Source organism: Bufo bufo, chromosome 4 (assembly GCF_905171765.1).
Source record: "Bufo bufo chromosome 4, aBufBuf1.1, whole genome shotgun sequence".
In the NCBI taxonomy this organism is placed as follows: Eukaryota; Metazoa; Chordata; class Amphibia; order Anura; family Bufonidae; genus Bufo; species Bufo bufo.
In genome coordinates this window covers 502986459-503002380 of record NC_053392.1, presented here as the reverse complement: position 1 = coordinate 503002380, position 15922 = coordinate 502986459, and the positions used below count along the sequence as shown (strand labels likewise).

Genomic DNA, 15922 nt, shown 5'->3' with positions numbered 1-15922 from the left:
AATGAATTTCCACATTATTCCTTTTCTTCTATCATCACCATGTCTGTAGTACATAAGGCCGAAAAAAGACATTTGTCCATCCAGTTCGGCCTGTTATACTGCAAGTTGATCCAGAGGAAGGCAAAAAAAAAACCTGTGAGGTAGAAGCCAATTTTCCCTACTTTAGGGGAATAAAAAATTCCTTCCCGACTCCAACCAGGCAATCAGAATAACTCCCTGGATCAACGACCCCTCTCTAGTAGCTATAGCCTGTAATATTATTACACTCCAGAAACACATCCAGGCCCCTCTTGAATTCCTTTATTGTACTCACCATCACCACCTCCTCAGGCAGAGAGTTCCATAGTCTCACCGCTCTTACCGTAAAGAATCCTCTTCTATGTTTGTGTACAAACCTTCTTTCCTCCAGACGCAGAGGATGTCCCCTCATCACAGTCACAGTCCTGGGGATAAATAGATGACGGGATAGATCTCTGTACTGCCCCGGGATATATTTATACATATTAATTAGATCTCCCCTCAGTCGTCTTTTTTCTAAAGTGAATAACCCTAATTTTGATAATCTTTCAGGGTACTGTAGTTGCCCCATTCCAGTTATTACTTTAGTTGCCCTCCTCTGGACCTTCTCCAGCTCTGCTATGTCTGCCTTGTTCACTGGAGCCCAGAACTGTACACAGTACTCCATGTGTGGTCTGACTAGTAATTTGTAAAGTAGTAGGAATATGTTCTCATCACGGGTATCTATGCCCCTTTTGATGCAACCCATTATCTTATTGGCCTTGGCAGCAGCTGCCTGACACTGGTTTTTGCAGCTTAGTTTGCTGTTTATTAAAATTCCTAGATCCTTTTCCATGTCAGTGTTACCAAGTGTTTTACCATTTAGTATGTACGGGTGACTTGCATTATTCCTTCCCATGTGCATAACTTTACTATGCAAGCCTTCTACGAGATCATTAATAAATATATTGAAGAGAATAGGGCCCAATACTGACCCCTGAGGTACTCCACTAGTGACAGTGACCCAATCTGAGTGTGTACCGTTAATAACCACCCTCTGTTTTCTATCATTGAGCCAGTTACTTACCCAGACGTTTTCTCCCAGTCCGAGCATTCTCATTTTATATACTAACCTTTTATGTGGTACAGTGTCAAATGCTTTGGAGAAGTCAAGATATACCACATCCATTGATTCGCCGCTGTCCATTGATTCGCCGCAGTCTAAATACATCACTAAGGATTCCCTCATTCTTGGAAGCTCTATGTTTTCCTCCAAAACTCAGTTTTGAGACCTCCAGGTAAAGTGTCTCCAACTTATAAATCCACTCCACTTCCTTGTCATTTATATTTTTGACGGGATTTTCACCACTTTTTTTTACCAATTCCAATCCCAAAAATCTTATACCTCTTGGATCTTTTCCATGACACTTTTTAAAATGTAATGGTATACTGTGAGTTTCCAAGCCAAAAATGTTGGGAAATGAGAACCAACCTTGTCATCCATTGTAAACCTTGTCTTAGAACTACTATGTAGATCAATAAACCACAACAAACTGTTATTGTGCAATAATGAAAAATACCTGGTGCAACATCTAATCACCATTATCTTCATAACCGTCCATGTATAAGCACTTCCACAATAACAGTATATATTACAGAACCCACTCTCTCTGGTGACACAATCTCCTGAGATCTCAATATGGACAGGGAGTTGCCAAACCATACTTTAGTTTAGTACTTTAGTAACTTTAGCATATACAGTATATATTACCGGTAGCTGTTGTAAGGGCATAGAAACATGTGCGGATACCTTATAAAAGTAGAGTAATTAAAGCCCTCTTGTTTTAGTAAAAAAAACTTTATTAGCATAACATAAAGTACACATAATATACATGTATGTGGTATCCCCATATTCATAACTAGGGCCATACAGTAAGCTTACCTACTTACTTAGGGAATGGAATGTCTAACCTATATTTTTCCTCCAGTTAAAACCAATTAGATAGCTGCCTTACATCTGGTGGCATTAGAAGCAGAGCTTGTTAAGATCTCATTTGCATCCCTTCCAAACCAAATAGTGACACATATCTTTTTCCAAATCAGATTTTATTTTCTGTTTGTTTTCTATTTCCTGAACTGAACATGATTAGGGAGGCGGCCATCTTGCCTGAGCTGTTCTTAACAGCATTTCAAAATATGCTTCACAGCAGCCACCATGGGCCATAGACAGAATGGTCAGGAGGTGACTAGGAATGAGCGAATCGGTTCTTTCATTTGAACGAATTCTCCGTCTGTGAGGGGCTGTACAGATGATTCCCTATCCTGGTGGCAGACTGACATGGCCGCACATCTCGCAAGGCCATGACAATCTGGCACATGCACCTTTGATGTGAGCATTGGTACATGTGAGGATGATCTGCCTGCAAATATAAATCAGCGATTGTGCACACTCCGCTAAAATTCATAAGGCTTGGGGGGTTGGTTCTTCCGAATCCGCCCAACTTCAACATATGAGGGACTGGGAAGGGGAGGAGGGAGATACCCAAAGTAGGTTACTAAAAGGATTCTTGGCGGTACCAAACTTATACGTAGCGTTAGAGGCAGATAAGTTGAAAATATCAGGTCTGGCATTCCCTACGTTGCGTCTCTTGCATAAGACATGGTGGAAAGTGAGGGACCTAGAAGGCATAAAGGGCATCACGCAGTATACCTCAATATGGAACACTCCATGGTTGCCGCATCTGGGCTCCCTACAGGGTATGGGGGTTGGCGTCATAAGAGCATTATCAGAGTTCACCAACTCCTTGATCATAATGTTCTCAAAACTAATGAGCAACTTCAGGCGGAAACTGGTTTACTGTCCTCGGACATTTATAGGTATTTACAGCTGTGTCATGCCTTCTGGGCTGACTATGCTAACGGTATGTGGAGCACGTTATAGCAAAACAAAATCATTGCCCTGGTAGACCGGAGGAATTCCTTGTCTGGAGTTATTTCCCTGCTCTATCAGGCTATACTGGACTGATTTCTGCAAGACTACCCAGTGATTAGTAGGACAAAATGGGAAGTAGAGGTGGGGCAGTTAGAGGAAAACCAGTGGCAGGAGATATTGGAGAGGACTCCACAGCTCTCACTCAGTGAAGCCCATAGATTGTCACAATTGTACCTGATTCATCGGATTTACAGAACCCCTCAGTTTCTGTTTAATATAGGACTCCGTTTGAATTCCAAATTTCCAAATGTCCGCGATGTGGGGAGATGGATGCGGGTATGTTACACATGCTGTGGTCATGCTTTGGCATGCTGTGCTGCATCTCATTAAGGCCTCTTTCACACGGGCGAGATTTCCGCGCGGGTGCAATGCGTGAGGTGAACGCATTGCACCCGCACTGAATCCAGACCCATTCATTTCTATGGGGCTGTGCACATGAGCGGTGATTTTCACGCATCACTTGTGCGTTGCGTGAAAATCGCAGCATGCTCCTCTTTGTGCGTTTTTCACGTAACGCAGGCCCCATAGAAATGAATGGGGTTGCGTGAAAATCGCAAGCATCTGCAAGCAAGTGCGGATGCGGTGCGATTTTCACGCACGGTTGCTAGGTGACGATCGGGATGGGGACCCGATCATTATTATTTTCCCTTATAACATGGTTATAAGGGAAAATAATAGCATTCTGAATACAGAATGCATAGTACAATAGGGCTGGAGGGGTTAAAGAAAAATAAAAAAGTAATTTAACTCCAGCGCTATTTTACTATGCATTCTGTATTCAGAATGCTATTATTTTCCCTTATAACAAAAATAATACAATCTACACAACCTTGAACCCAAACCTGAACTTCTGTGAAGAAGTTCGGGTCTGGGTACCACATTCAGTTTTTTATCCCGCGCGTGAAAAACGCATTGCACCAACGCGATAAAAACTGAACAACGGAACGCAATCGCAGTCAAAACTGACTGCAATTGCGTACCTACTCGCGCGGGTTTGCCGCAATGCACCGGGACGCATCCGGACCTAATCCGGACACGCTCGTCTGCAAGGGGCCTAACTCTCTATACGAAGTTACATGGAATGTGACCCGATTTGTTTGTATATTGGGATATGTGGAGGATCTGCCAATCACTGAACCCAGAAAGGTAGCGGTGGTCAGAATGTTATATATGGCTCGCAAGCTGATTGCCCAGCATTGGCTAGATGAGTGTAGTCCTAGTAGAACCGAATATATATCCAAGATTAACTGACTAATCAATTTGGAACGAGGAGTGCTATGACCAAATTTGAGAAACTATGGACTCCTTGGATTGACGCCCCAGGGCTGGCATCCAGGGAACTCCAGAGATACTGTCTGGGACTAGTGAGAGGGGTACTCATGCCTGATGTGTGTAGCTGGATCTGTGATTGGCGGTCTCTTGCAGGATTTAGGGAATGTGTCTCCACTATTTAATAAGGGGAAGTTGTGTCTGATGGCAAAATGCAATTTTACCCACAGGATCAAAGATTCAACGCAGTATTGTTGAGAGTACTGTAGGAAAGGAGCATGTATTTATCACAAAGACATGATGGTGGGGTCGGGTGGTGGGGAATGTGGAGGATGGAGAGCATCATCAAGATGTTATGAGGGGGGAGGGTATGGGGGTGTTGGGGTTTTGTGTTTGTAAAATATGTTAATAAAAAATTACTTACAGTAATAAAAAAAAAAAATTCATGTAGATTCGTACACAGATCACTCACAGTAATGGCACAGGCGTAAGATTATGGGGGCTGCATGGGTTGTGCAACGCTATAATCAAGCATGTCCAGAGCTGTGGGGACGCTTTCTCGCTAGTGTAAAATTTGTTCAGATGAAGAAATTGCATTGCCCCTCTGAAGTATATGCAGTTCTGTTTATAACTGCCTGCATTCAGCCTATGGCCAGTTTCATCCAAATGTATATGATATTTGGGGTTTTGGTAACGTTGAATACAGTATTCATGTATTTTAAACATGCCATTTGTAACTGTTTGATGAGTACAAAACACACATTAATGCATTCATATGTCATCTGTATTTCACCAGTATAATACCACCAGCATGTAGTCTGCTTTATATACCCATTTCAAAGGGGCTGTCTTATTGGGGTACAATACTGATGACATAGGTATGGTAAAGATTCATAACTATGGATGCATTATGGAATCTATATTTTGCATATTGAGGCACATTCTTATGTAAAACTGGGGAAATGTAATCCTCGCTCTTTATTCTAGGTTGAGTTAATAATTAAAAAAACATGAAATGCCAGAAAGGTTTATACAACTGTATGAAAAACAGACAAGAATAAGAAAATATGTGCAAATACTGCAAAATATATAATAATTATATAATAAAATACTGTTCTACAGGCTGCACTTAAGACATCAAAAGCAACTAGAACTAAAGAATAGGACGTGACCTGACTTGAAATCCTAATTTCATGGCAGCAGATCCTGTAGGGTTAAAAAGTAACAAGTATCCCATTAAAATTGAGTTTCAGGTTAAAGGTAGAAGTTTAACTAGGAGTATTTGCATTTCTTGATAATATTTCACAAGGCACTTCCATAATAGTTTCTTTATTACCTGACAACATGTCTAGCAGGATCATATTTGAACGTTTTCTATGCAATAACCGGAATATTGCATGCGAACATAGAGTGTGATTTGCAGAGCAGAAGGAGCTGAACAGTTTAAGGGTGCATTCATATCACCATTTAGCTTTCCGTTCTGCTGATCCATCAGAAGGAGAGAGAGAGAGAGAAAAAAAAAAAAAACAGGATCCTGTAAAAAAACGGATCCTGTTGCATCAGTTAGGGCTTATTCACACGGCCGTTGTGGTTCCGTCTGCAATTTGCGGCCCCCAATGCACAGGCAACGTCCGTGCGGCGGCCGGGACGGATCCAGACCCATTCAACTTCAATGGGTCCGTGATCCGTCCGTTCCGCAAAAAAATAGAACACGTTCTATTTTATTGCGGAACAGAAGCATGGATTGGAACCCCACGGAAGCACTCGGTAGTGAGTAGCAGCTCATATTTTTTTTAGGATAATTAGCAGAATAAACAATTGTTTTCACCCCATTCATATTTCTTTACAGTTTCTTTAAATGTTCCTTTCATTTCGTTGCAGGTATTTGGTGGTCTAGTGTGGATTTTGGTAGCTTCATCTACATTGTCTTCTGGTTCACTACTTCAAGGATGGGTCATGTTTGTTTCTGTGACTTTATTTGTATGTACGACCATTCTTCTAATCTTGTCCCTTGTGGGAGCTCACGGAGGAAGATCTACATGGACAACCCTGGTAAGATATGAACTTCTAAAACTGGGTTGACATCACATTTTTCCCATCCATTTAATGTGTACAAAAAGACATATATATGTTAATGGAAGCCTCAGACAGTTGCCATACAGTGGCATCCGTTCACCATAGAGTTCCATTGTAAATAAAAAAAATTAAAAAGTATACGTTAATTAGGGATGGCCAAACTTCAGGTCAAAGTTTGGGTTCGGGACCCGAACTTGACCCCGAACCCGGACCCTATTAAAGTTAATGGGGACCCGAACTTCACTTTATTATTTTCCGTTATAACATGGTTATAACGGAAAATAATAGCATTCTTGAGACAGAATGCTAAATAAAATGGACATTGAGGGGTTAAAAATAATAAAAAAATAAGTCACCTTATCCACTTGATCGCGCAGTCGGTATCCTCTTCTTTCTGCAGGACCTGCAAAAGGACCTGTGATGACGTCACCACGTGGTGAGTGCGGTGATGTAACCGCAGGTCCTTCTATCTTCACTCAACAGGACCTGCGATGACGTCACCGCGCTCACCACGTGGTGAGCGTGGTGATGTCATCACAGGTCCTTTTGCAGGTCCTGCAGAAAGAAGAAAGAAGAGGATACCGGCTGCACGATCAAGTGAATGAGGTGAGTTTTTCTTTTAGTATTTTTAACCCCTCAATGGCCATTTTATTTAGCATTCTGTCTTAAGAATGCTATTATTTTCCATTATAAAAAAAAGGTGGGGGGTTGAGTCAGCACAACCTGCCTGCAGGTGCAGATCACTATGGCGAAATACATATACAAACGGAAAATGCAAATGTGATCGCACACTACATCCAGCACTCTGCCCTCCATGCTGGATGAGACATTGGTTTATATTTTGGCCAAAGCATAGTAAGCCACTCACCGCGTCAAGGTCGTCTCAATTGAGTGGTCCCTAACTCTTGTTCCTACCTGTTCATGGGCCATGACAGCCACATAAAATCCAGGGAATGTAGGTCAGCATGCAAGCCAAGTACACTTTGCTTGTAACCCCGTCCGGTGCCATTACAGCTTTCATCGGATCCAGGGATGCAAGTACCAACATGCATGCTGAACCCACCATATACTTCTCCTGGAGCCAGATGGCTAATGGTAGGTTCTGTATAAGCAGACCCACCTTTTTTTCTTTGTAGCATATATTGGAGGCGTGGCGATCTCCTTTGAGTCAAGCACACCTGACCAGTCAGTCAATCTGTCCTGGAGGCTGGTTTTAAAGTCAGTAGGAGCTGATTCACACGGCTGTTTATAATATCTTCAAATGATCGCAGGTATCGACCATGATGTGCTGGACAACAATGATTACTATAGTTTTATCTACTAAGGCCTTAAAGGGATTATCCAAGACTATAAAATGCTCCCCCATATGCCAGGCCCCTCACAAAAAATATACTTACCTGGCCCCCCGCTCTCTGTGCCGCACCTGGTCCCCTGACCGCAGCCGCTGCTGCTTCTCCCTGTGCATGGATGAAAACATCCAGGGGAGGGGGGGGGGGGTGAGCCAATGGCAGGCGGTGATCGGGATGAGCCTCCCTAGCATAGGGGGTGACGCTAGGGAGGCTCATCCCCGTCACCGCCTGCCATTGGCTGCTCTCCCCAATACCGGATGTGGTGGTGCGGGAACCAGGAGCAGTGCAGGGAGCGGGGAGCCAGGTAAGTATATTCATCCATGAGTGTTCAGAATTCCATGAAAAAATCCATGAATGTTCAGAACTAAAAAAAAAAAAGTTTTTTGTAGGCTCAAAGCTTCAAAATTATAACAAATAAGTAAAAAAAAAATGAAAGTTTAAATCACTCCCTTTTTCTAGAATAAAAAATAAATACATAAATAACAAAATATATAAACACCATGGGTATCACCGCAACTGAAAATGCCCGTACTATTAAAATATAAAAAGATTTTTTCAAAATGGCGAATGGCGTAATGGAAAAAAGGGTCAAAATGGGCAATTTGCCTTTTTTTCATTGCTTCTCTTTCTGAAAAAAATGTAATAAAATGTGATCAAAAAATCACACACACTTAAAAATAGTATCAATAAAAACTACAGATTGTCCTGCAAAAACTGAGCCCCCACACAGCTCCGTAGATATAACTATAAAAAAAATTATGGGGGTCAGAATATGGTGATGTAAAAAAAAAAGATTTTTTTTCCCCCAAAGTTTACATTTTATTTTTACACCATTTAGATATATACCTATATACACTGCTCAAAAAAATAAAGGGAACACTTAAACAACACAATGTAACTCCAAGTCAATCACACTTCTGTGAAATCAAACTGTCCACTTAGGAAGCAACACTGAGTGACAATCAATTTCTCATGCTGTTGTGCAAATGAGATAGACAACAGGTGGAAATTATAGGCAAATAGCAAGACACCCCCAATAAAGGAGTGGTTCTGCAGGTGGTAACCACAGACCACTTCTCAGTTCCTATGCTTCCTGGCTGATGTTTTGGTCACTTTTGAATGCTGGCGGTGCTTTCACTCTAGTGGTAGCATGAGACGGAGTCTACAACCCACACAAGTGGCTCAGGTAGTGCAGCTTATCCAGGATGGCACATCAATGCGAGCTGTGGCAAGAAGGTTTGCTGTGTCTGTCAGCGTAGTGTCCAGAGCATGGAGGCGCTACCAGGAGGAAGGCCAGTACATTAGGAGACGTGGAGGCGGCCATAGGAGGGCAACAACCCAGCAGCAGGACCGCTACCTCCGCCTTTGTGCAAGGAGGAACAGGAGGAGCACTGCCAGAGCCCTGCAAAATGACCTCCAGCAGGCCACAAATGTGCATGTGTCTGCTCAAACGGTCAGAAACAGACTCTATGAGGGTGATATGAGGGCCCGACATCCACAGGTGGGGGTTGTGCTTACAGCCCAACACCGTGCAGGACGTTTGGCATTTGCCAGAGAACACCAAGATTGGAAAATTCGCCACTGCCGCCCTGTGCTCTTCACAGATGAAAGCAGGTTCACACTGAGCACATGTGACAGACGTGAGAGAGTCTGGAGACGCTGTGGAGAACATTCTGCTGCCTGCAACATCCTCCAGCATGACCGGTTTGGCATTGGGTCAGTAATGGTGTGGGGTGGCATTTCTTTGGAGGGCCGCACAGCCCTCCATGTGCTCGCCAGAGGTAGCCTGACTGCCATTAGTTACAGAGATGAGATCCTCAGACCCCTTGTGAGACCATATGTGGGTGCGGTTGGCCCTGGGTTCCTCCTAATGCAAGACAATGCTAGACCTCATGTGGCTGGAGTGTGTCAGCAGTTCCTGCAAGACGAAGGCATTGATGCTATGGACTTGCCCGCCCGTTCCCCAGACCTGAATCCAATTGAGCACATCTGGGACATCTTGTCTTGCTCTATCCACCAACGTCACGTTGCACCACAGACTGTCCAGGAGTTGGCAGATGCTTTAGTCCAGGTCTGGGAGGAGATCCCTCAGGAGACCGTCCGCCACCTCATCAGGAGCATGCACAGGCGTTGTAGGGAGGTCATACAGGCACGTGGAGACCACACACACTACTGAGCCTCATTTTGACTTGTTTTAAGGACATTACATCAAAGTTGGATCAGCCTGTAGTGTGTTTTTCCACTTTAATTTTGAGTGTGACTCCAAATCCAGACCTCCATGGGTTGAAAAATTTGATTTCCATTTTTTATTTTTTGTGTGATTTTGTTGTCAGCACATTCAACTATGTAAAGAACAAAGTATTTCAGAAGAATATTTATATCTAGGATGTGTTATTTTTGTGTTCCCTTTATTTTTTTGAGCAGTGTATATATATGTGGTATCACTGTAATAGTACTGACCCATAGAATTAACCACCTCCGGACCGCCTAACGCAGGATCGCATTCCGGAGGTGGCAGCCCTGCGCAGAGTCACGCATATACGCGTCATCTCGCGATGGCCGAGATTTCCTGTGAACGCGCGCACACAGGCGCGCGCGCTCACAGGAACGGAAGGTAAGAGAGTTGATCTCCAGCCTGCCAGCGGCGATCGTTCGCTGGCAGGCTGGAGATGTGTTTTTTTTAACCCCTAACATGTATATTAGACGCTGTTTTGATAACAGCGTCTAATATACCTGCTACCTGGTCCTCTGGTGGTCACATTTGTTTGGATCGACCACCAGAGGACACAGGTAGCTCAGTAAAGTCCCACCAAGCACCACTACACTACACTACACCCCCCCCCGTCACTTATTAACCCCTTATTAGCCCCTGATTACCCCTGATCACCCCATATAGACTCCCTGATCACCCCCCTGTCATTGATTACCCCCCTGTCATTTATCACCCCCCTGTAAAGCTCCATTCAGATGTCCGCATGATTTTTACGGATCCACTGATAGATAATTCGGATCCGCAAAACGCATCCGGACGTCTGAATGAAGCCTTACAGGGGCGTGATCAATGACTGTGGTTATCACCCCATATAGACTCCCTGATCACCCCCCCTGTCATTGATTACACCCCTGTCATTGATCAACCCCCTGTAAAGCTCCATTCAGACGTCCGCATGATTTTTACGGATCCACTGATAGATGGATCGGATCCGCAAAACGCATCCGGACGTCTGAATGAAGCCTTACAGGGGCATGATCAATGACTGTGGTGATCACCCCATATAGACTCCCTGATCACCCCCCTGTAAAGCTCCATTCAGATGTCCGCATGATTTTTACGGATGCACTGATAGATGGATCCGATCCGCAAAACGCATCCGGACGTCTGAATGAAGCCTTACAGGGGCATGATCAATGACTGTGGTGATCACCCCATATAGACTCCCTGATCACCCCCCTGTAAAGCTCCATTCAGATGTCCGCATGATTTTTACGGATGCACTGATAGATGGATCCGATCCGCAAAACGCATCCGGACGTCTGAATGAAGCCTTACAGGGGCATGATCAATGACTGTGGTGATCACCCCATATAGACTCCCTGATCACCCCCCTGTAAAGCTCCATTCAGATGTCCGCATGATTTTTACGGATGCACTGATAGATGGATCCGATCCGCAAAACGCATCCGGACGTCTGAATGAAGCCTTACAGGGGCATGATCAATGACTGTGGTGATCACCCCATATAGACTCCCTGATCACCCCCCTGTAAAGCTCCATTCAGATGTCCGCATGATTTTTACGGATGCACTGATAGATGGATCCGATCCGCAAAACGCATCCGGACGTCTGAATGAAGCCTTACAGGGGCATGATCAATGACTGTGGTGATCACCCCATATAGACTCCCTGATCACCCCCCTGTAAAGCTCCATTCAGATGTCCGCATGATTTTTACGGATGCACTGATAGATGGATCCGATCCGCAAAACGCATCCGGACGTCTGAATGAAGCCTTACAGGGGCGTGATCAATGACTGTGGTGATCACCCCATATAGACTCCCTGATCACCCCCTGTCATTGATTACCCCCCTGTCATTGATTACCCCCCTGTAAAGCTCCATTCAGATGTCCGCATGATTTTTACGGATGCACTGATAGATGGATCGGATCCGCAAAACGCATCCGGACGTCTGAATGAAGCCTTACAGGGGCGTGATCAATGACTGTGGTGATCACCCCATATAGACTCCCTGATCACCCCCTGTCATTGATTACCCCCCTGTCATTGATTACCCCCCTGTAAAGCTCCATTCAGACGTCCGCATGATTTTTACGGATCCACTGATAGATGGATCGGATCCGCAAAACGCATCCGGACGTCTGAATGAAGCCTTACAGGGGCGTGATCAATGACTGTGGTGATCACCCCATATAGACTCCCTGATCACCCCCCTGTCATTGATCAACCCCCTGTCATTGATCACCCCCCCTGTCATTGATCACCCCCCTGTCATTGATCACCCTCTGTAAGGCTCCATTCAGACATTTTTTTGGCCCAAGTTAGCGGAATTATTATTTTTTTTTTCTTACAAAGTCTCATATTCCACTAACTTGTGTCAAAAAATAAAATCTCACATGAACTCACCATACCCCTCACGGAAGCCAAATGCGTAAAATTTTTTAGACATTTATATTCCAGACTTCTTCTCACGCTTTAGGGCCCCTAGAATGCCAGGGCAGTATAAATACCCCACATGTGACCCCATTTCGGAAAGAAGACACCCCCAGGTATTCCGTGAGGGGCATATTGAGTCCATGAAAGATTGAAATTTTTGTCCCAAGTTAGCGGAACGGGAGACTTTGTGAGAAAAAAATTAAAAATATCAATTTCCGCTAACTTGTGCCAAAAAAAATAAATTTCTATGAACTCGCCATGCCCCTCATTGAATACCTTGGGGTGTCTTCTTTCCAAAATGGGGTCACATGTGGGGTATTTATACTGCCCTGGCATTCTAGGGGCCCCAAAGCGTGAGAAGAAGTCTGGTATCCAAATATCTAAAAATGCCCTCCTAAAAGGAATTTGGGCACCTTTGCGCATCTAGGCTGCAAAAAAGTGTCACACATCTGGTATCGCCGTACTCAGGAGAAGTTGGGGAATGTGTTTTGGGGTGTCATTTTACATATACCCATGCTGGGTGAGATAAATATCTTGGTCAAATGCCAACTTTGTATAAAAAAATGGGAAAAGTTGTCTTTTGCCAAGATATTTCTCTCACCCAGCAAGGGTATATGTAAAATGACACCCCAAAACACATTCCCCAATGTCTCCTGAATACGGAGATACCACATGTGTGACACTTTTTTGCAGCCTAGGTGGGCAAAGGGGCCCATATTCCAAAGAGCACCTTTAGGATTTCACAGGTCATTTACCTACTTACCACACATTAGGGCCCCTGGAAAATGCCAGGGCAGTATAACTACCCCACAAGTGACTCCATTTTGGAAAGAAGACACCCCAAGGTATTCCGTGAGGGGCATAGCGAGTTCCTAGAATTTTTTATTTTTTGTCACAAGTTAGTGAAAAATGCTTATTTTTTTTTTTTTTTTTTTTTTCATACAAAGTCTCATATTCCACTAACTTGTGACAAAAAATAAAAACTTCCATGAACTCACTATGCCCATCAGCGAATACCTTGGGGTCTCTTCTTTCCAAAATGGGGTCACTTGTGGGGTAGTTATACTGCCCTGGCATTCTAGGGGCCCAAATGTGTGGTAAGGAGTTTGAAATCAAATTCTGTAAAAAATGACCTGTGAAATCCGAAAGGTGCTCTTTGGAATATGGGCCCCTTTGCCCACCTAGGCTGCAAAAAAGTGTCACACATCTGGTATCTCCGTACTCAGGAGAAGGTGGGGAATGTGTTTTGGGGTGTCATTTTACATATACCCCTGCTGGGTGAGAGAAATATCTTGGCAAAAGACAACTTTTCCCATTTTTTTATACAAAGTTGGCATTTGACCAAGATATTTATCTCACCCAGCATGGGTATATGTAAAAAGACACCCCAAAACACATTCCCCACCTTCTCCTGAGTACGGAGATACCAGATGTGTGACACTTTTTTGCAGCCTAGGTGGGCAAAGGGGCCCATATTCCAAAGAGCACCTTTCGGATTTCACAGGTCATTTTTTACAGAATTTGATTTCAAACTCCTTACCACACATTTGGGCCCCTAGAATGCCAGGGCAGTATAACCACCCCACAAGTGACCCCATTTTGGAAAGAAGAGACCCCAAGGTATTCGCTGATGGGCATAGTGAGTTCATGGAAGTTTTTATTTTTTGTCACAAGTTAGTGGAATATAAGACTTTGTATGAAAAAAAAAAAAAAAAAAAAATCATCATTTTCCACTAACTTGTGACAAAAAATAAAAAATTCTAGGAACTTGCCATGCCCCTCACGGAATACCTTGGGGTGTCTTCTTTCCAAAATGGGGTCACTTGTGGGGTAGTTATACTGCCCTGGCATTCTAGGGGCCCAAATGTGTGGTAAGGAGTTTGAAATCAAATTCTGTAAAAAATGACCTGTGAAATCCGAAAGGTGCTCTTTGGAATATGGGCCCCTTTGCCCACCTAGGCTGCAAAAAAGTGTCACACATCTGGTATTGCCGTACTCAGGAGAAGGTGGGGAATGTGTTTTGGGGTGTCATTTTACATATACCCATGCTGGGTGAGAGAAATATCTTGGCAAAAGACAACTTTTCCCATTTTTTTATACAAAGTTGGCATTTGACCAAGATATTTATCTCACCCAGCATGGGTATATGTAAAAAGACACCCCAAAACACATTCCCCACCTTCTCCTGAGTACGGAGATACCAGATGTGTGACACTTTTTTGCAGCCTAGGTGGGCAAAGGGGCCCATATTCCAAAGAGCACCTTTCGGATTTCACAGGTCATTTTTTACAGAATTTGATTTCAAACTCCTTACCACACATTTGGGCCCCTAGAATGCCAGGGCAGTATAACTACCCCACAAGTGACCCCATTTTGGAAAGAAGAGACCCCAAGGTATTCGCTGATGGGCATAGTGAGTTCATAGAACTTTTTATTTTTTGTCACAAGTTAGTGGAATATGAGACTTTGTAAGAAAAAAAAAAAAAAAAAAAACATCATTTTCCGCTAACTTGTGACAAAAAATAAAAAGTTCTATGAACTCACTATGCCCATCAGCGAATACCTTAGGGTGTGTACTTTCCGAAATGGGGTCATTTGTGGGGTGTTTGTACTGTCTGGGCATTGTAGAACCTCAGGAAACATGACAGGTGCTCAGAAAGTCAGAGCTGCTTCAAAAAGCGGAAATTCACATTTTTGTACCATAGTTTGTAAACGCTATAACTTTTACCCAAACCATTTTTTTTTTACCCAAACATTTTTTTTTTATCAAAGACATGTAGAACAATAAATTTAGAGCAAAATTTATATATGGATGTAGTTTTTTTTTGCAAAATTTGACAACTGAAAGTGAAAAATGTCATTTTTTTGCAAAAAAATCGTTAAATTTCGATTAATAACAAAAAAAGTAAAAATGTCAGCAGCAAAGAAATACCACCAAATGAAAGCTCTATTAGTGAGAAGAAAAGGAGGTAAAATTCATTTGGGTGGTAAGTTGCATGACCGAGCAATAAATGGTGAAAGTAGTGTAGGTCAGAAGTGTAAAAAGTGGCCTGGTCTTTCAGGGTGTTTAAGCACAGGGGGCTGAAGTGGTTAAAGGGCTTCTGTCACCCCCAAAACACATTTTTCATTTTTGGGCTTGTTAAAATCCTTATTGAACGGGGCGTGGCCTGCTGCGGACCGAGATGGCTGCATGGTGAGGGAGCTCCGCTTCACCATCCCTGTTAAGCGACCCAAAGCACCTTGGCAAAAGAGGGACTGAACCATCAGATCGTCTCCTACCTGCACAGTGACATGATGACCAGGAAAAAAGCCTCTCGCCCGGGTCTCCGACGCCTCACAGACTTCTTTTCTGCTCAGGAGTCTGATGGCGGCTTCCCGCCATTACGCGCCGTCTCTACACCAGCGCTGCAAGAGGCCGAGAACTACCTGTCACCCACGGACAAGAGAAGCTCCCCTTCTTCGGCAGCTAAATGCAGGGACTCAGAGGGGCAAGACACGCATTCACAAACGCTTCATCGATCCGATGCAAGGGGAAATAAACCCCATGATGTCTCCAGGCCTGATC

The 15922-nt window shown here is 43.7% G+C and overlaps 1 protein-coding gene across 1 annotated transcript in view; it reads left to right on the top strand.

The window, feature by feature from the left end:
• Positions 1 to 15922, top strand: part of MAL (mal, T cell differentiation protein) — a 97349-nt gene that overhangs the window by 26053 nt on the left and 55374 nt on the right. The window contains exon 2 of the mRNA XM_040429631.1: positions 6140 to 6310. Coding sequence (XP_040285565.1) covers positions 6140 to 6310 — 171 coding nt within the window. The remainder of the gene's footprint in view (positions 1 to 6139; positions 6311 to 15922) is intronic.